This window comes from Phyllobates terribilis, unplaced genomic scaffold (genome assembly GCF_046119375.1).
Source record: "Phyllobates terribilis strain yellow unplaced genomic scaffold, ASM4611937v1 Scaffold_3__8_contigs__length_932513732, whole genome shotgun sequence".
NCBI classification, from domain to species: Eukaryota; Metazoa; Chordata; class Amphibia; order Anura; family Dendrobatidae; genus Phyllobates; species Phyllobates terribilis.
This window is the reverse complement of record NW_027362763.1, coordinates 15,343,919-15,369,924: the sequence shown is the minus strand read 5'-3', so window position 1 is coordinate 15,369,924 and position 26,006 is coordinate 15,343,919. Positions and strand designations below refer to the sequence as shown.

Sequence of the window (26,006 nt, the reverse complement as noted above, 5' to 3'; positions counted from 1 at the left end):
ACAAAGGGAGAGTGGGGAAGGAAATAGAATAGGAAAGAGGAAACCAGGGGGGAAACTGAGAGAAGAGCGAAGGAGGGAAGAAACCACATGGGAGAGCGGATGAAGTAGGAAACCAGGGAGAAGAGTGGAGGAAAGAGGAAACCGAGAGGAGAGTGGAGGAGGGAAGAGTGGGGGCAGAGAGAGCAGGGGAAGCAGGAAACTGGGGAAGGGATATCTGGGAGAAAGAACGGGGAAAGTGAAAATGGGAAGGAAGAGTGGGAGAAAGAGGAAACAGAGGAGAGTGGAGGAAGAATGAAACTCGGGAGGAGAGTGGGGGAAGGAGGAAACTAGGAAGAATGGGCAGGTAGAGTGAGCAAAGAAAGAAAATAGGAAGGAGAAAGTGGGAAATGAGGACGAGGGAGGGAGAGCGTGGCAAAGAGGAAACTGGGGAAGGGAGAATGAGGAAAGGGGAAGGAGAAAACCGGGGAGGAGAATAGAGGAAAGGAGAGCGGGGGAAGGGTGAAGAGTGACTGCTCAGAGGTCAGGGTTCTCACCAGCTGCGGGACTCCCTGTGCTGCGGAGCGGGTAGAGTGATAATGAGCGATCAGCATCATCTGCTGGAACTCCTGGTGCGCCGGAGAGTTAACCTCACTGGACTTCACCAGATTGTCGCACTGTCAATGAGAAGAGACTGCTAGGACGTGAAGAGATGCTGCAGCCATGGAGCTGTACCCCACAGAGCAGAGACACCCCCCCCCCACGCACAGCGTACTGCAGAGCCCAGCAGTCTTACCAAGTTGTACAGCATGTCGCGGAGGTTTGCCCACGTGTGGTAGACCGCGGCATGGTTCATTCCCTCACTGTTCACCAGCTCCATGAAGATTCGCTTATAAATATTGAAGTTCTGCACAGGAAAAAGCATCAAAGATGGAAGGGAGAAAGTGAGGACAGGGCGAGGGCAGGGGGGGCCTGGACTGGGGACGAGCGCAAGGGGGCCAGGAAAGGGGACGAGCGCAAGGGGGCAAGGACTGGGCGGTACAGGAAAACATGGAGAGTGAGGTAAATGGAGGTAAAGGGATGCCGAACACAGGAGAACGAAGACGTGATGTAATGGGAGCACGGAAGGAGAGGTACATGGTGCGGGGACATGGATGATATCTTCTCTGTACCGTACCTGGGCATTGGCGGGAGATCCGTGCTGGACGTACAGAGCGAGCGCTTTCTCACAGTTTCCATCTTTGATGAGATGTGTAGCAAACAGGGCGACGTATTTGTGGAGAACTTTATAATTCTGTAAGAGGCGTGAGATCAGAAACGTGCACGACACACCGACACAGCAACATAGAAGGACTGTCAGGGGTCAGGCCTCCTCTCCTCACCGTGTGGAGGGGGTCGGGCCTCCTCTCCTCACCGTGTGGAGGGGGTCGGGCCTCCTCTCCTCACCGTGTGGAGGGGGTCGGGCCTCCTCTATGTGTAGTGAGTCCAATACCAATCATGGGTGTCAGTGACCCCATTCTCCTTACCTGCTTTCCAGCAATATCTATGCACTTCTCCCACTGGCCGCGCTCAGCGTACATGTCTAACGCGGCCATAACATCAACACCGACAAGCTGGAGACAGAGGAAGAGAGCATGTCAGCGAGAGTGAAAAAGAAGGAGAAGGTCATCGAGAGGGTAAGAAGAGGAAGGACAGGAAATCAGCGAGAGGGAAAGAAGAAGGAGGAGAGGATATCAGGGAGAGAGAAGGAAGAAGGAGGAGAGGACATCAGCGAGAGCGAAGGAAGAGGGAGGAGGAGAGGACATCACCGAGAGTGAAAGAAGAGGGAGGAGGAGAGGACATCACCGAGAGGGAAAGAAGAAGGAGAGGATATCAGGGAGAGAGAAGGAAGAAGGAGGAGGATATCAGGGAGAGAGAAGGAAGAAGGAGGAGAGGACATCAGCGAGAGCGAAGGAAGAGGGAGGAGGAGAGGACATCACCGAGAGTGAAAGCAGAGGGAGGAGAGGACATCAGTGAGAGGGAAAGAAGAAGGAGGAAGCGAAGACATCAGGGAAAGGAAAAGAAGAGGGAGGAGAGGACATCAGCAAAAGTGAAAGAAGAGGGAAGAGGAGAGGACATCAATGAGAGCGAAGGAAGAGGGAGGAGGAGAGGACATCACAGAGAGTGAAAGCAGAGGGAGGAGAGGACATCAGTGAGAGGGAAAGAAGAAGGAGGAAGCGAAGACATCAGGGAAAGGAAAAGAAGAGGGAGGAGAGGACATCAGCAAAAGTGAAAGAAGAGGGAAGAGGAGAGGACATCAGTGAGAGAGAAAAAAGAGGGAGGAGGAGAGGACATCAGGGAAAGAGAAAGAAGAGGGAGGAGAGGACATCAGCAAAAGTGAAAGAAGAGGGAAGAGGAGAGGACATCAGCAAAAGTGAAAGAAGAGGGAAGAGGAGATGACATCAGCGAGAAGGAAAGAAGAAGGAGGAGGAGAGGATATCAGTGAGATAGAAAAAAGAGGGAGGAGGAGAGGACATCAGGGAAAGGGAAAGAAGGGGAAGGACAGGAAATCAGCGAGCGGGAAAGAAGAAGGAGGAGAGGACGTCAGCCAGAGGGAAAGAAGAGGGAGGAGAGGACATCAGCAAGAGCGATAGAGGAGGAGGGGACGTGAGCATGAGCAAAAGAAGTCAGCGAGAGCAATAGAGGAGGAGAGAACATCAGCTGAGAACGATAGAGGGGAGGACGTCACAGACAGAATGGTAGCTGCACATTTGGGTCGCATGTGATTATGATCTCACCGAGTCCACCTTTCCCTGGTTCTTCAGGTAATCCTTATATCTCTCGTCTACATACTGTTCATACCTGAACGGAAAATAAGATCAGACTGTGGTGGACAGGAAGGGTTCATAGGCGCGTTACCGCCCCCACTACTCGCATCCTTGCTCGTTTCCTCAGTCAAAAACCTCACCTGACCCCGTCCCCATTCTCCACCAGCTCACACCATCCCTGCCCCCACTCTCAACCCCTCAACTGTCTCCACCCCCACTCTCCACCCCTTAAGCCTCCCTGCCCCCACTCCTCACCGATCCCTGCCACCACTCCTCACCCTTCCCCACCTCACCTGTCACTTTCCCCACTCTACACCCCTCAACCATCCCTCCCTTCCCCCACTTTCCAGCCGCTCACCTGTCCCTGCCCCCACTCTCCAGCCCTCACCTGTCCCTGCCCCCACTCTCCACCCCTCACCTGTCCCTGCCCCACTCTCCAGCCCTCACCTGTCCCTGCCCCACTCTCCAGCCCTCACTCTCAACCCCCTCACCTGTCCCCCCCCCCACTCCTCCGCACTCTCTACCCCCACTCTCCACCCCCTCAACCGTCCCTTCCCACACTCCTCATCCATCCGCACTCTCCACCCCCTCACCTGTCCCTGCCCCCATTCTCCACCCCCTCACCTGTCCCTGCCCCCACTCTCCACACCCTCACCTCTCCCTGCCCCCACTGTTCACTGGTCCTCACTCTCTATCCCCTCACCCGTCCCTTCCCCCCCACTCCTCCGCACTCTCTACCCCCACTCTCCACCCCTCAACCGTCCCTTGCCCACTCTCCAGATCCTCGCCTGTCACTGCCCCACTCCTCATCTGTCCTCACACTTCACACCCTCACCCATTACTGCCCTCACTCACAACCCCCTCACTCTCACCTGTCGTTGCTCCCACTCTCCATGCACCCCTGCCTCTACTCTTCACCCCCTCACCCGTTCCCACTCTCCACCCCTGATCTGTCTGCACTCTGCATCTCCTCACCCATCAATGCCACCACTCCTGACCCATCCACACTCTCCACTTCCTCACCTGTTGCTGCTCCCACTCTCCACACCTCACTCACCTGTCCCCACTCTCCATTATCTGTCTGCACTCACTCTCCACTGCTCAATGTCCCCACTCTCCACTCCCTAACACATGCCTACCTCTACTCTCTACTCCTCAATGTCCCCACACCCTCACAGATCCCTGCCCCTATTCTACAACCCCTCACTCGATATTCCACCACTTTCCACCCCCTCACCCGTCCCTGCCCCCACTCTCCACCCCACCTGGAGTCCAGCTCCTTGGCCACTCTCTTGGCTTTGTTCCACTCTTCTCCATCTATAAAGGCATCAATAGCTTCCTTAATGAGGTCCATGTTCAGATACAGCTCAGCAGCCTGATAACAGTGAGCACGGGAAAGAAAGGACTGGTTATTCGCAGTCATCATGGATGACAAAAACCCTTCCCCCATACTATGATAACTGCAGAGGAAAAACAATCTGAGTCCTGTTCCTCCTCCAGTCTACTCAATGGAAGACTATCCCACAAGTTGTAATGCCATCCACTATAATTCCATGCTGATTTCTGGGCAGAGGCTCCTTACCTCATTGTGTTTTCCAACAGAGACCAACTTAGGCCCAACTACATGGATCACTTCCAAACTTCTACTGGGAACCAGGAACTTGATGGATAACTCTGCAGCCTGAAAGATGAAAGAATATGTAATATAACCTGTCCACAAGGCAACATGGGAGCAGTCATGAGGAAAAGGAGCAATGAGCAGATCAGCGTCCTGCAACCAACATGCATCCATCAGGTACACCTGAAAGAACAGACAAGAACATCACTGACATCCCTACAACAGCCCAATTACTGAAGGACAAGACACACACAAAATCCATCTAGAAGGATCAGAAATTCAGCAAAGGACATCACCCAACTTCCATGACAACAGGAGAAGGAATCAGCAACATCTGTCCACCAGAGCCGACTGATAAGAAACCACCCGACATCTACCCACCAGAACCAACGTGTGAGGAACCACCGTTCATCTATCCACCAGAGGCTACTGATGAAGAACCACCCGTCATCTATCCACCAGAGCCGAACGATGAGGAATCACCCGACATATATCCACCAGAGCCCACTTGTGAGGAACCATCTGACATCTATCCACTGGAGCTGACTGGTGAGGAACCACCTGATATCTATTCCTCAGAGCCCACCAATGAGGGACCACCTGATATCTATCCACCAGAGGCTACTGATGAAGAACCACCCAACATCTATCTACCAGAGCCGACAAATAAGGAACCACCCAACAACTATCCACCAGAGCCTACCTGCAAGAAACCACTCGACATCTATTTACCAGAGCGGATCGATGAAGAACCGCCTGACATTTACCCACCAGAGCAAACCGGTTAAGATCCACCCAACATCTATTCACCAGAGCCGACCTGTGAGGAACCAAGCGACGTCTATCCACCAGAACCAACGTGTGAGGAACCACCGTTCATCTATCCACCAGAGGCTACTGATGAAGAACCACCCGTCATCTATCCACCAGAGCCAACCTGTGAGGAACCAAGCGACGTCTATTCACCAGAGCCAACATGCAGGGAACTACCCAACATCTATTCACGAGTGCCGACCAATGAAGAACTACCCGACATTTATCCACCAGAGCCAACCGGTGACGATCCAACCAACATCTATTCACCAAAGCTGACATGTGAGGAACCATGAGACATATATCCACCAGACCTACGGCTGACATCTATATCCTTCAGCCTACTGATGAAGGACCACCCGACATCTATCTGCCAGACTCCAGCTCTACAGAACAGACACTCCATCAAAATTATTGATACTAATTTTTTATGTAGTTTTAGCCAGAAAAAGAGGAAAAGTGTGCAGCTACTAAAGAAATATGTGTAACACCAAAGCGCAGGATCTGATTGTGAAGGAGCCAGAGCCGGTCTTGTACCTTCATCCAGCATTTTTCCATGAGTTCTGCACCGTCCAGGTCTTTCACCTTCAGGTAGCAGTCTACAGCCCGGGCAAATTCTCCCGCTTGCTCCCATTCCCGGGCCTGCTCTAGTAAGGCCTCCGCTCCCCTATGGGGGGAAGCATTTTAGCATTACACAATATGGACAGACTGAAGCTTGCAACATGGTAAGGAGGGACCTCAGACATATACTCCTCATCCCCGAACACCGGCAGGGTCTGGACTGACATTTACTACAAGGGCAGACTACACATTATATGAAATCAATAAAGGAAAAGAAGACGTAATACATCAGATATCAACCTGACAATATCTCTGGGTTATCTAGTATCAGAGGGGATGCTGTGCCCCCCATGATACACCTGAGGATGGGGGGGCTCGGTGGTTAGCACTGTATGGGGCCGTATACCATCTATATATGAGTATGTGTACACTAGGTGAGGGAGAAGGTGTGCAAGTCTTTGCCTTCTCTCATCACTATTACGCCCTCATCACATTTGGGGTGCTGCCTTCATTTACGGGGACTGATTTGGGTCCGTGTGTCTCGGATACACTGTCAGGAGAAGACTCTGACCTGACTCCTTTCTTTACGCCCTCCCGCTCGTACTCCTGCTGCAGCTGCTCCAGAAGAGCCGGCACATACTCCTTACAGATCCGGATAGCATCGCTCCACATGCCCGCTTCCTGTGTAGAATCCAGAAACACGTCAGCGGGGCGCGCACTCGATCCTGGCTCCGAGCCATCCCTCCTCTCACACACTACCTTATAATGCTTCACTGCGAGCTCCGGTCTCTGCGCACGCAGCAAGAACGCCTCCGCCTTCTGAAAATCCTTCTGTTCAAAGGCAAAGCGAGCCTGACCTGCGAGCACATCCCCCACACTGTCCGCATCATACAGTTCAGCCACCCGCTGAGCCGCATCCCAGTCCTGGTTATGGACATACCTGAGTGAGGGATCACATGTCCTGAGAGGGCAGAAACTTGGGACCCACAAGGGCCAGGAGGACACAAAGGGAGCGATATCAGGGGAGGACACAAAGAGGAGCGATATCAGGGAAGGACACAAAGAGGAGCGATATCAGGGGAGGACACAAAGAGGAGCGATATCAGGGGAGGACACAAAGAGGAGCGATATCAGGGGAGGACACAAACAAGAGAGATATCAGGGAAGGACACAAAGAGGAGCGATATCAGGGAAGGACACAAAGAGGAGCGATATCAGGGAAGGACACAGAGGAGCGATATCAGGGAAGGACACAAAGAGGAGCGATATCAGGGGAGGACACAAACAAGAGAGATATCAGGGAAGGACACAAAGAGGAGCGATATCAGGGAAGGACACAAAGAGGAGCGATATCAGGGAAGGACACAGAGGAGCGATATCAGGGAAGGACACAAAGAAGAGCGATATCAAGGGAGGACACAAAGAGGAGCGATATCAGGGGAGGACACAAACAAGAGAGATATCAGGGAAGGACACAAAGAGGAGCGATATCAGGGGAGCACACAAAGAGGAGCGATATCAGGGGAGGACACAAAGAGGAGCGATATCAGGGGAGGACACAAAGAGGAGCGATATCAGGGAAGGACACAAAGAGGAGCGATATCAGGGAAGGACACAAAGAGGAGTGATATCAGGGAAGGACACAAAGAGGAGCAATATCAGGGGAGGACACAGAGGAGCGATATCTGGGAAGGACACAAAGAGGAGCGATATCAGGGGAGGACACAAACAAGAGAGATATCAGGGAAGGACACAAAGAGGAGCGATATCAGGGGAGGACACAAAGAGGAGCGATATCAGAGGAGGACACAAAGAGGAGCGATATCAGGGAAGGACACAAAGAGGAGCGATATCAGGGAAGGACACAAAGAGGAGTGATATCAGGGAAGGACACAAAGAGGAGCAATATCAGGGGAGGACACAGAGGAGCGATATCTGGGAAGGACACAAAGAGGAGCGGTATCAGGGAAGGACACAAAGAGGAGCGATATCAGAGAAGGACACAAACAAGAGAGATATCAGAGAAGGACACAAACAAGAGCGATATCAGGGAAGGACACAAAGAGGAGAGATATCAGGGCAGAGACAGGAAGAGGAGCGATAACAGGGCACAGACAGGAAGAGGATCAAGGGAGGATATCAGAGCAGAGACAGGAAGAGGAGCAATATCAGGTGAGGATACAAAGAGGAGTGTTATCAGGGGAGGACACAAAAAGGAGCAATATCAAAGAAAGACACACAGAGGAGCAATATCGAGGCAGAGACAGGAAGAGGAGCGATTTCAGCGCATAGACAGGGAAAGACTCAAGGGAGGACAACATCAGGGCAGAGACAGGAAGAGGATCAGGGGAGGAAGACATCAAGGCAGATAAAGGAAAAGGATCAGGAGAAGAGAATATCAGAGCAGAGACAAGAACAAAATCAGGAGAAAACTATATCAGGGAAGAAGACAAGATCAGTGAAGAGACAGGAAGAGGAACAGGGGATAACGACATCTGGACATAGACAGGAAGAGGATCAGGTAAGGATGATATCAGGGAACACAGGAAGATCAGGGGAGGACGATATCAGAGCAGAGTCAGAAAGAATCAGGGGAGTAGGCTATCAGGGAAAAGACAGGAAGAGGACCAGGAGAGGAGGACAACATCAGAGCTGAGACAGGAAGAGGACCAGGAGAGGAGGATATCAGGACAGAGACAAGATGAAGATCAGGGGAGGAGAACATCAGGGTAGAGACAAGTAGAGGATCAGGAGAGGATGATATAGCAGATACGTGTCACCGAGGTGGTTGGCGTCGGTGATGTAAAATCTGTACCAGTAGCACTAGGTTACCGAGAAAGGTTTAATTTGACTACATTTTGGAGCAACCAAAAGAGTCTCGGTGGGAAAGGTCGCTCTTATAATCCAGCCCGGGGCTTACAGGCCTAATAACAGCAGCTGGGTTAGCTTGGTACAGTGGAGTTGTGCTGGAGCTGAACTGAGGAGTGTTTGTCTGGTGAACATGTTTAATATACATGGGCTAACTCTGCCTGAAATACCGAGATTGGTGAGGCTGCCACATTTACTTTATTCATTGCGCCTAAAGAAAGGTCTATTTATGTTTTTCACTTGTACTGGAGAAAAGCGGTTTTTGTTTTGGAGCTGTAAAGTTATGATGGACAATAAACTTTAGGCTGTTCTGATATAAAAACCCTGTGCCTCTGCGTATCCAAGCGACTACCAAAGAGCCGAAGCCCTACAATTGGTGGAGAATGCGGTGGTGGAGAAAGTCCCAAAGAGCACAAGTGATTACAGTTTGAAGACTCGATGTCCTGGGTAACCACAGCTACAGCATTGCAACCACGATCTGAGAGCATGGAGGAGCCGGTTATCAACTGGTCCAGGCCAGGGGAACCAGCCAGGGATAATGATCTGTTATGTCGAGGGGCCAACTAAAAGAGTGGCTAATCAAGGCTCAAGAGGCACAATCCAGGGGGTATAATCGGTTGGCTTGAGTGAGACAATGTAACCCTGTGGATTAGGTACTTGTGTTAGTGCTCCCAGTGGAGAGCAAGGTCCTTACCCAATGGCAGTCCCAGGAGTGGAAAAGGAGGGAGAGGTCAACTATAAGATACACCGACCAGGAAAAAAGAAGCTCTTCCAGGTAAATCAAGGCCACCAAATCAAAGTCTGTTTATGTGATTCAATTGTACTAGAGAAAAGCTCTTTTCGTTTTGGAGCTATTAAGTTTATGATGGACAATAAACTTTATGCTTTTGAGCTCATGCCATGTACCGATGCGTATACAAGCGGCTACCAGAGAGCTGAACCATACAGTTGACAGATAGGAAGAGGATGAGGAGAGGAGAACATCAAGGCAGAGACAGGAAGGGAATCAGAAGAGGAAACATCAGGGCAGAGACAGGAAGAGGATCTGGGGAGGAGGATATCAGGGCAGAGACAGGAAGAGGATCTGGGGAGGAGGATATCAGGGCAGAGACAGGAAGAGGATCTGGGGAGGAGGATATCAGGGCAGAGACAGGAAGAGGATCTGGGGAGGAGGATATCAGGGCAGAGACAGGAAGAGGATCTGGGGAGGAGGATATCAGGGCAGAGACAGGAAGAGGATCTGGGGAGGACGATATCAGGGCAGAGACAGGAAGAGGATCTGGGGAGGAGGATATCAGGGCAGAGACAGGAAGGAGATCTGGGTAGGAGGATATCAGGGTAGAGACAGGAAGAGGATCTGGGGAGGAGGATATCAGGGCAGAGACAGGAAGAGGATCTGGGGAGGACGATATCAGGGCAGAGACAGGAAGAGGATCTGGGGAGGAGGATATCAGGGCAGAGACAGGAAGGGAATCAGAAGAGGAAACATCAGGGCAGAGACAGGAAGAGGATCTGGGGAGGAGGATATCAGGGCAGAGACAGGAAGAGGATCTGGGGAGGAGGATATCAGGGCAGAGACAGGAAGAGGATTTGGGGAGGAGGATATCAGGGCAGAGACAGGAAGGGAATCAGAAGAGGAAACATCAGGGCAGAGACAGGAAGAGGATCTGGGGAGGACGATATCAGGGCAGAGACAGGAAGAGGATCTGAGGAGGACGATATCAGGGCAGAGACAGGAAGAGGATCAGGGGAGGAGGATATCAGGGCAGAGACAGGAAGGGAATCAGAAGAGGAAACATCAGGGCAGAGACAGGAAGAGGATCTGGGGAGGAGGATATCAGGGCAGAGACAGGAAGAGGATCTGGGGAGGAGGATATCAGGGCAGAGACAGGAAGAGGATTTGGGGAGGAGGATATCAGGGCAGAGACAGGAAGGGAATCAGAAGAGGAAACATCAGGGCAGAGACAGGAAGAGGATCAGGGGAGGACGATATCAGGGCAGAGACAGGAAGAGGATCAGGGGAGGACGATATCAGGGCAGAGACAGGAAGAGGATCTGGGGAGGACGATATCAGGGCAGAGACAGGAAGAGGATCTGGAGAGGACGATATCAGGGCAGAGACAGGAAGAGGATCTGGGGAGGACGATATCAGGGCAGAGACAGGAAGAGGATCTGGGGAGGACGATATCAGGGCAGAGACAGGAAGAGGATCTGGGGAGGACGATATCAGGGCAGAGACAGGAAGAGGATCAGGGGAGGACGATATCAGGGCAGAGACAGGAAGAGGATCTGGGGAGGACGATATCAGGGCAGAGACAGGAAGAGGATCTGGAGAGGACGATATCAGGGCAGAGACAGGAAGAGGATCTGGGAAGGACGATATCAGGGGAGGAGGATATCAGCAGAGGTGCAGAGATGACAGTGGGGATGGTGGGAGTTATAAAAGTACACAATGATAAAGTAGAGTGTAGGAGGCACAGTGGGGGCATCAAATGATGGGAGTCACCATCTTACATCAGAACGGCTTCTTTGGGTTTTCCAGCTTTAACAAATTCACTTTCAGCTTCTGAAAATTTTCCCTGTAAAGAAGAAAATCGTCATCATTTACATGATTGAGCGGCTGCCTGTCTGACAACATAGGGCACGTCAGGCTACAGCCGCCAGGGCACCTCGGGCAGCAGCCGCCAGGGCACGTCGGGCTACATCCGCCAGGGCACCTCGGGCAGCAGCCGCCAGGGCACCTCGGGCAGCAGCCGCCAGGGCACCTCGGGCAGCAGCCGCCAGGGCACCTCGGGCAGCAGCCGCCAGGGCACCTCGGGCAGCAGCCGCCAGGGCACGTCGGGCTGCAGCCGCCAGGGCACCTCGGGCTGCAGCCGCCAGGGCACCTCGGGCGGCAGCCGCCAGGGCACCTCGGGCGGCAGCCGCCAGGGCACCTCGGGCGACAGCCGCCAGGGCACCTCGGGCGACAGCCGCCAGGGCACCTCGGGCTGCAGCCGCCAGGGCACCTCGGGCTGCAGCCGCCAGGGCACGTCGGGCTGCAGCCGCCAGGGCACCTCGGGCAGCAGCCGCCAGGGCACCTCGGGCAGCAGCCGCCAGGGCACCTCGGGCAGCAGCCGCCAGGGCACCTCGGGCGCCAGCCGCCAGGGCACCTCGGGCGCCAGCCGCCAGGGCACCTCGGGCAGCAGCCGCCAGGGCACCTCGGGCTGCAGCCGCCAGGGCACCTCGGGCAGCAGCCGCCAGGGCACCTCGGGCAGCAGCCGCCAGGGCACCTCGGGCTGCAGCCGCCAGGGCACCTCGGGCTGCAGCCGCCAGGGCACCTCGGGCTGCAGCCGCCAGGGCACCTCGGGCTGCAGCCGCCAGGGCACCTCGGGCTGCAGCCGCCAGGGCACCTCGGGCTGCAGCCGCCAGGGCACCTCGGGCTGCAGCCGCCAGGGCACCTCGGGCTGCAGCCGCCAGGGCACCTCGGGCTGCAGCCGCCAGGGCACCTCGGGCTGCAGCCGCCAGGGCACCTCGGGCAGCAGCCGCCAGGGCACCTCGGGCAGCAGCCGCCAGGGCACGTTGGGCTGCAGCCGCCAGGGCACCTCGGGCAGCAGCCGCCAGGGCACCTCGGGCAGCAGCCGCCAGGGCACCTCGGGCAGCAGCCGCCAGGGCACCTCGGGCAGCAGCCGCCAGGGCACCTCGGGCAGCAGCCGCCAGGGCACCTCGGGCAGCAGCCGCCAGGGCACCTCGGGCTGCAGCCGCCAGGGCACCTCGGGCTGCAGCCGCCAGGGCACCTCGGGCTGCAGCCGCCAGGGCACCTCGGGCAGCAGCCGCCAGGGCACCTCGGGCAGCAGCCGCCAGGGCACCTAGGGCAGCAGCCGCCAGGGCACGTTGGGCTATAACTGGAAGCAGATTCTCAGGTGGTGTAAACAGCACAGGCCGACAGCAGTAAGGAAGACAAACTAACAAGGAAGCATTGCATAGCATATTGCATATTTGGAATGAATAACTGCATAAAGGCAAATACAATTCTGGGATGTATTAACAGAAGCATACAGTCTAGATCACGTGAAGTCATTATCGGTCTTTACTCCTCTTTGGTCAGACCTCATCTGGAATACTGTGTACAGTTTTGGGCACCACATTATAAAAAAGACATCGACAAACTGGAACAAGTTCAGAGAAGAGCGACCAGAATGGTGACTGGTCTGCAAACCATGTCCTATGAGGAACGGTTGCAGGATTTGGGAATGTTTAGCTTGCAAAAAAGAAGACTGAGAGGAGACTTAATAGCTGTCTACAAATATGTCAAGGGCTGTCACATTGTAGAAGGATCATCTTTATTCTCATTTGCACAAGGAAAGACTAGAAGCAATGGGATGAAACTAAATGGGAGGAGACACAGATTAGATATTAGAAAAAACTTTTTGACAGTTAGGGTGATTAATGAGTGGAACAGGCTGCCACGAGAGGTGGTGAGTTCCCCTTCAATGGACGTCTTCAAACAGAGGCTGGACAGACATCTGTCTGAGATGATCTAGTGAATCCTGCTTTGAGCAGGGGGTTGGACCAGATGACCCAGGAGGTCCCTTCCAACTCTACCATTCTATGATTCTATGAACTGCAATCAATCGCTTCCTATAACCATCATCTTCTTACTCCTCAGCTGGGATCTTGGACTCTTCTTACTCCTCAGCTGGGATCTTGGACTCTTCTTACTCCTCAGCTGGGATCTTGGACTCTTCTTACTCCTCAGCTGGGATCTTGGACTCTTCTTACTCCTCAGCCGGGATCTTGGACTCTTCTTACAATCGTCTCCAGGTCTCTCATATGTGAAGACGTCTTCTCCCAACAGTAATTGTAAGATCTCTCCACAGGGGATCAATGGGATTTAGATCCGGACTCATTGCTGCCACTTCAGATCTCTCCAGCGCTTTGTTTCCATACATTTCTGGGGGCTTCTTGAAGTATGTTTGGGGTCATTGTCCTGCTGGAAGACCCATGACCTAGGACACACACCCAGCTATCTGACACTGGGCACTACATTACAGCCCAACATCCTTTGGTAATCTTCAGATTTCATAATGCCTTGTACACAGCCAAGGCCCCCAGTGCCCGAGGCAGCAAAACATCTGTGACCCTCCACCATATCTGACTGTAGGTACTGTGTTCTTTTCTTTGTAGGCCTCATTCTGATTTCAGTAAACAGTAGATTGATGTGCTTTACCAAAAAGCCCTGTCTTGGTCTCATCTGTCCACAAGATGCTTTCCCAGAAGGATTTTGGCTATACAAGTACATTTTGGCAAATTGCGGTCTAGTTTTTTATGTCTCTGTGTCAGCAGTGGGGTCCTCCGGGGTCTCCTGTCGTAGCATTTCATTTCATTCACATGTGGACGGATAGATTGCGCTGACACTGATGCACCTGGAGCCTGCAGGACAGCTGGAATTTCTTTGGAGCTTGATTGAGGCTTATCCCCCATCCGGACTATCCTGCATTGTAACCTTTCATCTTTTTTTCTCTGCCGTCCACATTCAGGGAGATTAGCTACAGCGCCATGGGGTGTAAACTTCATTTTCTGGAACAATTTCAAGGGTGCCAACACTTTCGGCCATGATTGTATATTCTGGAAATGTTCTTGTGTTCAGCAAGTGAAATCCTACTTTCCACAGGGTGTACTCATTTATGCTGTGCACTGTATACCCACACACACACACACATTACATACAGGAGGTGGGCAGTATATAGAGGGCCCCCCGCTCTCACCTCGTCCTCCAGGAACATGGCATGCTTCAGGTGGATCTCGGGGAGTTTGTCTTTCATTGCCAGTCGGGCGAGATCAAACGCAAAGTCAAACGTGCTGAAAGGACACAGAGGGTTAATAAGATGCAACCCCGTGCCCCCCGATAGCAGGCACAACCCAGGACCATGGCATAATGCAGTGTATGCAGCCCTGGGCCCGGCAGTGCCCCCTTGCGCACCTTCGCTCCGACAGTGCCCCCCTGTGCACCCTCGGTCCCACAGTGCCCACCTGCGCACCCTCCCGTCGGCAGTGCCCCCCTGCGCAACCCTCGGCATGGCAGTACCCCCATGCGCACCCTCGGTCCGGCAGTGCCCCCCTGCGCACCCTCGGTCCGACAGTGCCCCCCTGCGCACCCTCGCTCTGACAGAGCCCCCCTGCGCACCCTCGCTCCGACAGAGCCCCCCTGCGCACCCTCGCTCCGACAGACCCCCCCTGCGCACCCTCGCTCCGACAGACCCCCCCTGCGCACCCTCGCTCCGACAGTGCCCCCCTGCGCACCCTCGCTCCGACAGTGCCCCCCTGCGCACCCTCGCTCCGACAGTGCCCCCCTGCACACCCTCACACCAGGCATTCTCTCCATACCAGCAGCTCCCACCTCTCGGTACTCACCAGTTCTCAGTGGCGTGATCGATGGCGGTCTCCAGGAGGGTGAATTTGGTCAGTAGCTTCACCGCTGCCTCCCCTCCTAAGCTCTTTGCCCACAGGTATGCCACATGTTTCTGGGCGTTGGCCCCTCCGTGAGTCTTCGCCACCTGCAGAAGGGTCGTGTTATAATCACATACTTGATGCCATGGATAAAGGAGACAGATGGTGGGGCTGTTACCCGGTGCGCCTCCTCCCACATATCGGCCGCTCTGTACATATTCACTGGAGACTTCCAGTCCTTGGCCTTCAGGTAATGGTACTCGGCCTCCCGCAGACGTCCCCCGGCCTCCAGCTCCTGGAGACAATCAGCAGGAAGGTTACCCACATGCCTACAGGCCCGTACAGCGAGAGGCGAGCAGAAGACTCACCTTGCCCAGGTGCAGATGGGTGTCCATCACCAGGTCCGGGTGATGCCTGCTGACCAGGCGGATCATGTCCTCATGCAGATTGTGCTTCTTGTACATGGCGATGGCGAGGTCAGGTTCATCCACCGTGATGTATAGTCTGTGAAATCCGTGACCCGGAGCCACGCGTGACACACGGAAAGGAGAACGATCACAGGGCGGCGGAAACAGATGAGTAAGACCTCATATACAGTGTTACACAGGCGTGACCGGCCGCACACAGCGCCTGGAGCGTCACACAGCCGGCGTGAGACAGCCGCCACCCCCGTACAGGCGGGGTGTGACAGCCGCCACCCCCATACAGCCGGGGTGAGACAGCCACCATCACCGTACAGCCGGGGTGAGACAGCCACCATCACCGTACAGCCGAAGTGAGACAGCCACCATCACGGTACAGGCGGGGTGTGAGAGCCACCATCACCATACAGCCAGCGTGTGACAGCCGCTATCACCATACAGGCGGCCTCTTCCCCCGCGGCCTCTTACCTCTCAGCCTCCCGGTAGTGCCCCTGCTTCTCCTGCTCCTTGGCCTGGGAGATATAAAGCGCGGACACGTCTTCTGGGTTCATGCACTTCACGGCCAGCTATGGATGAAAGCATGGCGGGTAACACGGGCAGGACGCCGGCTCTTACACCGAGCACCAAGAGCTGAAATCCTGTGACCCGCAGACACATAAGCCAGGACTCACCGCGTGCGCTCGCTCCCAGCGGCCGGCCTGTGTGTACATGTCTATGGCCTCCTTGCTCCTGCCAGCCTTGATGTACAGCTGCTCAGCAAGCTGGAGAGAGATGTACAGGGTGAGAATGTGCTGGGGCCCCAGGTGTCAGGGGCCCTGGGGTGGGGGGAATCAGGGTGTGCAGAGGCCCCGGGGAGAAAATCAGGGTGTGCAGAGGCCCCGGGGTGGGGATAATAAGGGTGTGCAGAGGCCCCGGGGAGAAAATCAGGGTGTGCAGAGGCCTCAGGGGGAGGATCAGGGTGTGCAGAGACCCCGGGGGGAATCAGGGTGTGCCCCAGCGCGGTCCATCCTGAGTACAGATGTAAGGGTATGGACACCCCGCACACCCGGATGTGGACACGATGGGCCTCTCCTGACCTCGTACTCCTGTACAGAGCGGTAGTGATATGCGATCTTCAGGTAGTAGTCTCCGGCGGTCCGCGGCTCCTGCAGCTCCAGGATGTGCGCGGCTTTCTTCCACTGCCGAGCGCCTAATGCAGCATCAATGGCCTTAATAGAGCAACTGAGGGGAGAGGTGACCGTGAGAAACCCCCCGAGACCGGAAAATACCAACCCCGAATACAGAAGAAAGCCCCCAGAATCTGGAAAATACCCCCCCACCACCAAATTCAGAAAATACATTCCCCGGGAAATATCTCCCTCCCTCCTGAATTCAGAAGATACACACCCCCCCCCCCCCCCCCCGAATCTGGAAAATATAACCCCGAATACAGAAAATATCCCCCAGAATCTGGAAAATTTCTCCTCCCCCCCCCCCCCCAATTCTGGAAAATATCTCCCCAAATCCGGAACAATACGCCCCCCCCCCCCCCCCCCGATCTGGAAAATAGGAAAATAACACCCCCCCCCCACCATCCAGAAAATACACTCCCAATAGAAGCTCCAGGATGTGATGTGTTTGTGTGGAAGAATGGGCTGATATCACAGCTGAGCAATGCCTGCCACTAGTTTCTCCATACAGGAGACATTGTGAAGCTTCATCACCAACAAAGGCTTCTGTACCAAGTATAAATTACAGTGCCGGCAAAAAAAAACTTTACATATAAAATCCACATCATAATTTCACTTTTTAAAAGTGTACACAATGGGGGAGATAATAAAAAACTGTCTAATATTGAAGCTGGCTTTGTTGCAAATATCAACCAATCAATGCTCAGTTTTCACTTCTCTGGTCAAGCGAAAGCTGCACTCTGATTGGTTGTTATGTGCAGCTCAGCCAGTTTTGCTATTAGGCAGTCTTTTATTATCTCCCTCAGTTTTATATTATCTCCCACAATGGGTCGAAAGAAGCTTAAAATGGAAGAGCAATCCCGTGCCTTGACTCTGCTCGAGAAGGGGGATGCGGTGATTGCTGTAGCTAGAGATCTGGGAGTGTCAAGAGAAGCAATTTATCAACTGAAGCGGTCGGCGGCATCACTGCCTCCTGGGATGGTACCGCAGAGGAAGTCAGGCTCTGGCGCACCTAAGAAGACTTCACCAAGGACTGATAAGCTTCTGGAGCGTGAAGTGATGTCACATCCTTCTATAACTGCCGTTGAAATAAAAAAAAACAAGTACCCTATGCTCCTGCAGAACATCGCAACTAGGACAATTCGTCACCGCCTGCAGAAGGACATGGGTCTACCAAGTTGCCGTACCGCAAAGAAGCCCCTGCTCACAGCAGCAATGAAGAAGAAACGGCTGGCCTTTTGTAAGAAATATCAAGATTGGACATCTGAAGAGTGGAAGAAAGTGAGGTTTAGTGATGAGAGCACTTTCAGGCCGGTCAGGGGAGGCTCAAAGGTTGTGCGTCGTCCGAGTACAGTGTCACAGTATGACCCAAAATATACAGTGAAGACTGTTAAACACCCTGACAGTGTGATGGTGTGGGGTGCAATCAGTGGAAGCATGGGCAGGGCAGGTTTGTACTTCCAACCCAAGAATGTAACTATGAAAGCAAGCAATTATATTCCTGTTTTGGAAGAACACCTGCTTACTTTTTGGGTCATACATCAGTGTGATTACTTTATGCATGATGGAGCCCCGGACCACAAAGCCAAGGCCGGGAGAAAGTTTCTCAGTGACCATAACATTAACATTTTAGAGTGGCCAGGTGATTCCCCTGACCTTAACCCCATAGAAAATGCCTGGAATTTAATGAAAAACAAGGTTCAAGAGACACGACCCAGCGACATCAACAATCTAAAGGAGGTGCTGAAGACACTGTGGGTAAACATGGACTCCACATACCTAGCCAGCCTTGATGAGTCCATGCCTAGACGACTGCGGATGGTGATAAAATGTGAGGGTGACATGACAAAATACTAATGGTAAGAAAATATCCACAATAAAACACTTGAATATTAAGATTTTGTGGTTTCATTGAACTTGCAGAGATTTTTTTTGCCGGCACTGTACATGTCAGTAACGTGGTCAGTACTTCCCCCGGTGTCATCTCTCATTATTTCACATCATTTATGGATCTATGGTGATCTCTTTCCTGTGTGGATTGGACGGGTTGTTACCGACATCTGGGGAGAATTTCATGGCAAGAGCATCTTTACCAATAGATTTACTTAGAGAATTGGTGACATGTTCAATACTTATCTCACCCGCTGTAACTCCCCGCACCCTAGATCATATAACCCCCCGGCCGTAACCCCGATAATATCACCCTGCACTCCAGATCGTATTATCCCCCACTCTCCCGACAATATAACCCCCCCAACACCTGATAATATCACTCCTATAACCCCCCAGACCACCGATCATATAGCCCCGACCCACTAACACCTCATGTGTCCCCCAGGATGGCGGGCTGACGCGCTCACCCGGCCTCGATGTAGTGGTTGATGGCCGCGTCCAGCTGCTTCTGCTGCACCAGATGATCCCCCCAGGACTCCTCCAGCTTCACCACGTCTGCAGGAAAGGCCCCACGGGCCAGCTCCACCGCTGACAACACAGGAGACCCCCGGGTAAGGGAGCAGAAGAGAGAAGCATGTGCCCCCACTACTGACAGCCGCACCCGTCACCCTCTCATCACACCCGTCCGGCACCGGCCCACGGCGGAGTCCACGCCGTCAGCCCATCACCAATGACCCACTAATGACGGGGAGGGAGCACATACGGAACCCCACAGACCAAACGAGCATCCAGATATACACTGCCTGGAAAAAGTCTTCACACCCCATGATCTTTTCCTCATTTTACACGTTACACCACAAATGTAAAGCTGGAGAGACAGACCCCAAAAGACTGCAGAGAAAGCTGAGAGAGACAGACCCCAAAAGACTGCAGCGAAAGCTGGAGAGACAAACCCCAAAAGACTGCAGCGAAAGCTGGAGAGACAAACCCCAAAAGACTGCAGAGAAAGCTGCGAGAGACAGACCCCAAAAGACTGCAGCGAAAGCTGGAGGGACAGACCCCAAAAGACTGCAGAGAAAGGTGGAGAGACAGACCCCAAAAGACTGCAGCGAAAGCTGGAGAGACAAACCCCAAAAGACTGCAGAGAAAGCTGCGAGAGACAGACCCCAAAAGACTGCAGCGAAAGCTGGAGGGACAGACCCCAAAAGACTGCAGAGAAAGCTGGAGAGACAGACCCCAAAAGACTGCAGAGAAAGCTGGAGAGACAGACCCCAAAAGACTGCAGAGAAAGCTGGAGAGACAGACCCCAAAAGACTGCAGCGAAAGCTGGAGAGACAGACCCCAAAAGACTGCAGAGGAAGCTGCGAGAGACAGACCCCAAAAGACTGCAGAGAAAGCTGGAGAGACAGACCCCAAAATACTGCAGAGAAAGCTGCGAGAGACAGACCCCAAAAGACTGCAGAGAAAGCTGGAGAGACAGACCCCAAAAGACTGCAGAGAAAGCTGGAGAGACAGACCCCAAAAGACTGTAGAGAAAGCTGCGAGAGACAGACCCCAAAAGACTGCAGCGAAAGCTGCGAGAGACAGACCCCAAAAGACTGCAGAGAAAGCTGGAGAGACAGACCCCAAAAGACTGCAGAGAAAGCTGGAGAGACAGACCCCAAAAGACTGCAGAGAAAGCTGGAGAGACAAACCCCAAAAGACTGCAGAGAAAGCTGGAGAGACAGACCCCAAAAGACTGCAGCGAAAGCTGGAGAGACAGACCCCAAAAGACTGCAGAGAAAGCTGGAGAGACAGACCCCAAAAGACTGCAGAGAAAGCTGCGAGAGACAGACCCCAAAAGACTGCAGAGAAAGCTGGAGAGACAGACCCCAAAAGACTGCAGAGAAAGCTGGAGAGACAGACCCCAAAAGACTGCAGAGAAAGCTGGAGAGACAGACCCCAAAAGACTGCAGAGAAAGCTGCGAGAGACAGACCCCAAAAGACTGCAGAGAAAGCTGCGAGAGACAGACCCCAAAAGACTGCAGAGAAAGCTGGAGAGACAGACCCCAAAAGACTGCAGCGAAAGCTGGAGAGACAGACCCCAAAAGACTGCAGAGAAAGCTGCGAGAGACAGACCCCAAAAGACTGCAGAGAAAGCTGGAGAGACAGACCCCAAAAGACTGCAGAGAAAGCTGCGAGAGACAGACCCCAAAAGACTGCAGAGAAAGCTGGAGAGACAGACCCCAAAAGACTGCAGAGAAAGCTGGAGAGACAGACCCCAAAAGACTGCAGAGAAAGCTGGAGAGACAGACCCCAAAATACTGCAGAGAAAGCTGGAGAGAAAGACCCCAAAAGACTGCAGAGAAAGCTGGAGAGACAGACCCCAAAAGACTGCAGAGAAAGCTGCGAGAGACAGACCCCAAAAGACTGCAGAGAAAGCTGGAGAGACAGACCCCAAAAGACTGCAGAGAAAGCTGGAGAGACAGACCCCAAAAGACTGCAGAGAAAGCTGGAGAGACAGACCCCAAAAGACTGCAGAGAAAGCTGCGAGAGACAGACCCCAAAAGACTGCAGCGAAAACTGGAGGGACAGACCCCAAAAGACTGCAGAGAAAGCTGCGAGAGACAGACCCCAAAAGACTGCAGAGAAAGCTGGAGAGACAGACCCCAAAAGACTGCAGAGAAAGCTGGAGAGACAGACCCCAAAAGACTGCAGAGAAAGCTGGAGAGACAGACCCCAAAAGACTGCAGAGAAAGCTGCGAGAGACAGACCCCAAAAGACTGCAGCGAAAGCTGGAGGGACAGACCCCAAAAGACTGCAGAGAAAGCTGGAGAGACAGACCCCAAAAGACTGCAGAGAAAGCTGGAGAGACAGACCCCAAAAGACTGCAGAGAAAGCTGGAGAGACAGACCCCAAAAGACTGCAGAGAAAGGTGGAGAGACAGACCCCAAAAGACTGCAGAGAAAGGTGGAGAGACAGACCCCAAAAGACTGCAGCGAAAGATGGAGAGACACACCCCAAAAGACTGCAGCGAAAGCTGGAGAGACAGACCCCAAAAGATTGCAGCAGAGAAAGGTGGAGAGAAAAACCACAAAAGACTGTAGCGAAAGCTGGAGAGACAGACCCCAAAAGACTGCAGAGAAAGCTGGAGAGACAGACCCCAAAAGACTGCAGCGAAAGCTGGAGAGACAGACCCCAAAAGACTGCAGAGAAAGGTGGAAGAGACAGACCCCAAAAGACTGCAGCGAAAGCTAGGAGCGACAGACCCCAAAAGACTGCAGCGAAAGCTGGGAGAGACAGACCCCAAAAGACTGCAGCAGAGAAAGCTGGTAGAGACAGACCCCAAAAGACTGCAGAGAAAGCTGGAGAGACAGACCCCAAAAGACTGCAGAGAAAGCTGGAGAGACAGACCCCAAAAGACTGCAGAGAAAGGTGGAGAGACAGACCCCAAAAGACTGCAGCGAAAGTTGGAGAGACACACCCCAAAAGACTGCAGCGAAAGCTGGAGAGACAGACCCCAAAAAATTGCAGCAGAGAAAGGTGGAGAGAAAAACCACAAAAGACTGTAGCGAAAGCTGGAGAGACAGACCCCAAAAGACTGCAGAGAAAGCTGGAGAGACAGACCCCAAAAGACTGCAGCGAAAGCTGGAGAGACAGACCCCAAAAGACTGCAGAGAAAGGTGGAAGAGACAGACCCCAAAAGACTGCAGCGAAAGCTGGGAGCGACAGACCCCAAAAGACTGCAGCGAAAGCTGGGAGAGACAGACCCCTAAAGACTGCAGCAGAGAAAGCTGGTAGAGACAGACCCCAAAAGACTGCAGAGAAAGCTGGAGAGACAGACCCCAAAAGACTGCAGCGAAAGCTGCGAGAGACAGACCCCAAAAGACTGCAGCGAAAGCTGGGAGAGAGAGACCCCAAAAGACTGCAGCGAAAGCTGGTAGATACAGACCCCGAAATACTGCAGCGAAAGCTGGGAGAGACAGACCCCAAAAGACTGCAGCGAAAGCTGGAGGGACAGACCCCAAAAGACTGCAGCGAAAGCTGGAGGGACAGACCCCAAAAGACTGCAGCGAAAGCTGGAGGGACAGACCCCAAAAGACTGCAGAGAAAGCTGGAGAGACAGACCCCAAAAGACTGCAGAGAAAGCTGGAGAGACAGACCCCAAAAGACTGCAGAGAAAGCTGGAGAGACAGACCCCAAAAGACTGCAGAGAAAGCTGGAGAGACAGACCCCAAAAGACTGCAGAGAAAGTTGGAGAGACACACCCCAAAAGACTGCAGCAAAAGCTGGGAGAGACAGACCCCAAAAGACTGCAGCGAAAGCTGGTAGAGACAGACCCCAAAAGACTGCAGCGAAAGCTGGGAGAGAGAGACCCCAAAAGACTGTAGCGAAAGCTGTGAGAGACAGACCCCATAAGACTGCAGAGAAAGCTGGGAGAGAGACCCCAAAAGACTGCAGAGAAAGCTGGGAGAGAGAGACCCCAAAAGACTGCAGCGAAAGTTGGGAGAGAGAGACCCCAAAAGACTGCAGCGAAAGCTGGGAGAGACAGACAGCAAAAGACTGCAGCGAAAGCTGCGAGAGACAGACCCCAAAAGACTGCAGCGAAAGCTGGGAGAGACAGACCCCAAAAGACTGCAGCGAAAGCTGGGAGAGACAGACCCCAAAAGACTGCAGCGAAAGCTGAGAGAGACAGACCCCAAAAGACTGCAGCGAAAGCTGGAGAGACAGACCCCAAAAGACTGCAGCGAAAGCTGCAGAGACAGACCCCAAAAGACTGCAGCGAAAGCTGGAGAGACAGACCCCAAAAGACTGCAGCGAAAGCTGCGAGAGACAGACCCCAAAAGACTGCAGCGAAAGCTGGGAGAGACAGACCCCAAAAGACTGCAGCGAAAGCTGGGAGAGACAGACCCCAAAAGACTGCAGAGAAAGCTGGAGAGACAGACCCCAAAAGACTGCAGCGAAAGCTGCGAGAGACAGACCCCAAAAGACTGCAGCAAAAGCTGGGAGAGACAGACCCCAAAAGACTGCAGCGAAAGCTGCGAGAGACAGACCCCAAAAGACGGCAGCGAAAACTGGAGAGACAGACCCCAAAAGACTGCAGCGAAAGCTGGTAGAGACAGACCCCAAAAGACTGCAGCGAAAGCTAGAGAGACAGACCCCAAAAGACTGCAGCGAAAGCTGCAGAGACAGACCCCAAAAGACTGCAGCGAAAGCTGGTAGAGACAGACCCCAAAAGACTGCAGCGAAAGCTGGGAGAGACAGACCCCAAAGACTGCAGCGAAAGCTGGGAGAGACAGACCCCAAAGACTGCAGCGAAAGCTGGAGAGACAGACCCCAAAAGACTGCAGCGAAAGCTGGTAGAGACACACCCCAAAAGACTGCAGCAGAGAAAGGTGGTAGAGACAGACCCCAAAAGACTGCAGTGAAAGCTGGTAGAGACAGACCCCAAAAGACTGCAGCGAAAGCTGGTAGACACAGACCCCGAAATACTGCAGCGAAAGCTGGGAGAGACAGACCCCAAAAGACTGCAGCGAAAGCTGGAGGGACAGACCCCAAAAAACTGCAGCGAAAGCTGGAGGGACAGACCCCAAAAGACTGCAGCGAAAGCTGGGAGAGACAGACCCCAAAAGACTGCAGCGAAAGCTGGAGGGACAGACCCCAAAAGACTGCAGAGAAAGCTGGTAGAGACAGACCCCAAAATACTGCAGCGAAAGCTGGGAGAGACAGACCCCAAAATACTGCAGCGAAAGCTGGGAGAGACAGACCCCGAAAGACTGCAGCGAAAGCAGGTAGAGACAGACCCCAAAAGACTGTAGCGAAAGCCGGAGAGACAGACCCCAAAAGACTGCAGCGAAAGCCGGAGGGACAGACCCCAAAAGACTGCAGCGAAAGCTGGAGAGACAGACCCCAAAAGACTGTAGCGAAAGCTGGAGAGACAGACCCCCAAAAGACTGTAGCGAAAGCTGCGAGAGACAGACCCCCAAAAGACTGTAACGAAAGCTGTGAGAGAGAGACCCCAAAAGACTGTAGCGAAAGCTGTGAGAGACAGACCCCATAAGACTGCAGCGAAAGCTGGGAGAGAGAGACCCCAAAAGACTGCAGCGAAAGCTGGTAGATAAAGACCCCGAAATACTGCAGCGAAAGCTGAGAGAGACAGACCCCAAAAGACTGCAGAGAAAGCTGGAGAGACAGACGCCAAAAGACTGCAGCGAAAGCTGGGAGAGACAGACCCCAAAAGACTGCAGCGAAAGCTGGAGGGACAGACCCCAAAAGACTGCAGCGAAAGCTGGAGGGACAGACCCCAAAAGACTGTAGCAGAGAAAGGTGGGAGAGACAGACCCCAAAAGACTACAGCAGAGAAAGGTGGTAGAGACAGACCCCAAAAGACTGCAGTGAAAGCTGGAGAGACAGACCCAAAAGACTGTAGCGAAAGCTGGAGAGACAGACCCCAAAAGACTGTAGCGAAAGCTGGTAGACACAGACCCCAAAAGACTGCAGCAGAGAAAGGTGGGAGAGACAGACCCCAAAAGACTGCAGCAGAGAAAGGTGGTAGAGACAGACCCCAAAAGACTCCTCCCCAAACCAGGGGAGGAGTCCTGAGGAGATAATTTGCATATTCCCACTGCATTTTGGGGTAAGTGAAGAGTCTCCGTGAGCTCAAAGAACACTGGATTTTGGCTGTTGGAGCTGAAAAGAGGACATGGGTAAACCGCGCGCATTTTGAAGCTTTTTTTTTTAAGCTTTTTTCACTGTTTTCAGAACATTAACAATAAGAACATGGAAGAGTCCAGGAGCCATTTGGTGAGCTGCATATCCTGCTACATGTTCACAGACTTGCCAGTGGAAAAGCCAAACTTCACATGCCAGAAATGCAGCTTGTGTCCCTGTTGGAGGAAAAGTTGCGAAATCTAGAAGAGAGGTTAACTACCTTGAAAATCATTAAGGAAGGTGAAGAGTTCTTAGACAGAGCAGAATTATCTCTTCATGATTCAGAAAGAGAAGAAATTCGAACTGCACCTGACGAAACAGAGGAATGGAAGCATGTGACCCAGAGAAGCAGGAGGATCGAGAGGCAGTCAGCACCCATACTGCTCAGGAACCAGTACCAGGCTCTCACACAGGAGAACCATGAAGAAATACAGCAAGATAAGACTTTGCCAGCAATGAATAACCTTGTAAGCCCTCAGAATCCTCCTGGATGGAGAAAGAAGAATGTTGTGAAGAAAAAACGGAGAGTGGTGGTCATGGGGGATTCCCTGTTAAGAGGAACAGAGGCCGCTATCTGCAGACCAGACATAACCTCAAGAGAAATGTGCTGTCTTCCAGGAGCAAAAATTAAAGATGTGTCTGACAGGATATCAAGACTCTTCAGACCTACAGATCACTACCCATTCCTGCTAATACATGTGGGGACAAATGACACCGCAAGAAAGGACCTGGAAACCATCTGCAGTGACTTTGAAGACTTAGG

General features: G+C 53.1%; 1 protein-coding gene across 1 annotated transcript in view; it reads right to left on the bottom strand.

Moving 5' to 3' along the window:
- IFT172 (intraflagellar transport 172) overlaps window positions 1-26,006 on the bottom strand; it is a 130,870-nt gene that overhangs the window by 6,175 nt on the left and 98,689 nt on the right. Inside the window, exons 24-42 of the mRNA XM_073673691.1 lie at window positions 19,021-19,141; window positions 16,568-16,712; window positions 16,163-16,252; window positions 15,960-16,057; window positions 15,438-15,573; window positions 15,248-15,364; window positions 15,034-15,176; window positions 14,388-14,481; window positions 11,158-11,222; window positions 6,535-6,715; window positions 6,347-6,456; window positions 5,752-5,881; window positions 4,366-4,464; window positions 4,049-4,158; window positions 2,754-2,817; window positions 1,503-1,589; window positions 1,154-1,270; window positions 773-883; window positions 534-653 (exon numbers count right to left, since the gene is read on the bottom strand). Of these exons, the coding sequence (XP_073529792.1) occupies window positions 534-653; window positions 773-883; window positions 1,154-1,270; window positions 1,503-1,589; window positions 2,754-2,817; window positions 4,049-4,158; window positions 4,366-4,464; window positions 5,752-5,881; window positions 6,347-6,456; window positions 6,535-6,715; window positions 11,158-11,222; window positions 14,388-14,481; window positions 15,034-15,176; window positions 15,248-15,364; window positions 15,438-15,573; window positions 15,960-16,057; window positions 16,163-16,252; window positions 16,568-16,712; window positions 19,021-19,141 (2,138 nt within the window). The remainder of the gene's footprint in view (window positions 1-533; window positions 654-772; window positions 884-1,153; window positions 1,271-1,502; window positions 1,590-2,753; window positions 2,818-4,048; window positions 4,159-4,365; window positions 4,465-5,751; window positions 5,882-6,346; window positions 6,457-6,534; window positions 6,716-11,157; window positions 11,223-14,387; window positions 14,482-15,033; window positions 15,177-15,247; window positions 15,365-15,437; window positions 15,574-15,959; window positions 16,058-16,162; window positions 16,253-16,567; window positions 16,713-19,020; window positions 19,142-26,006) is intronic.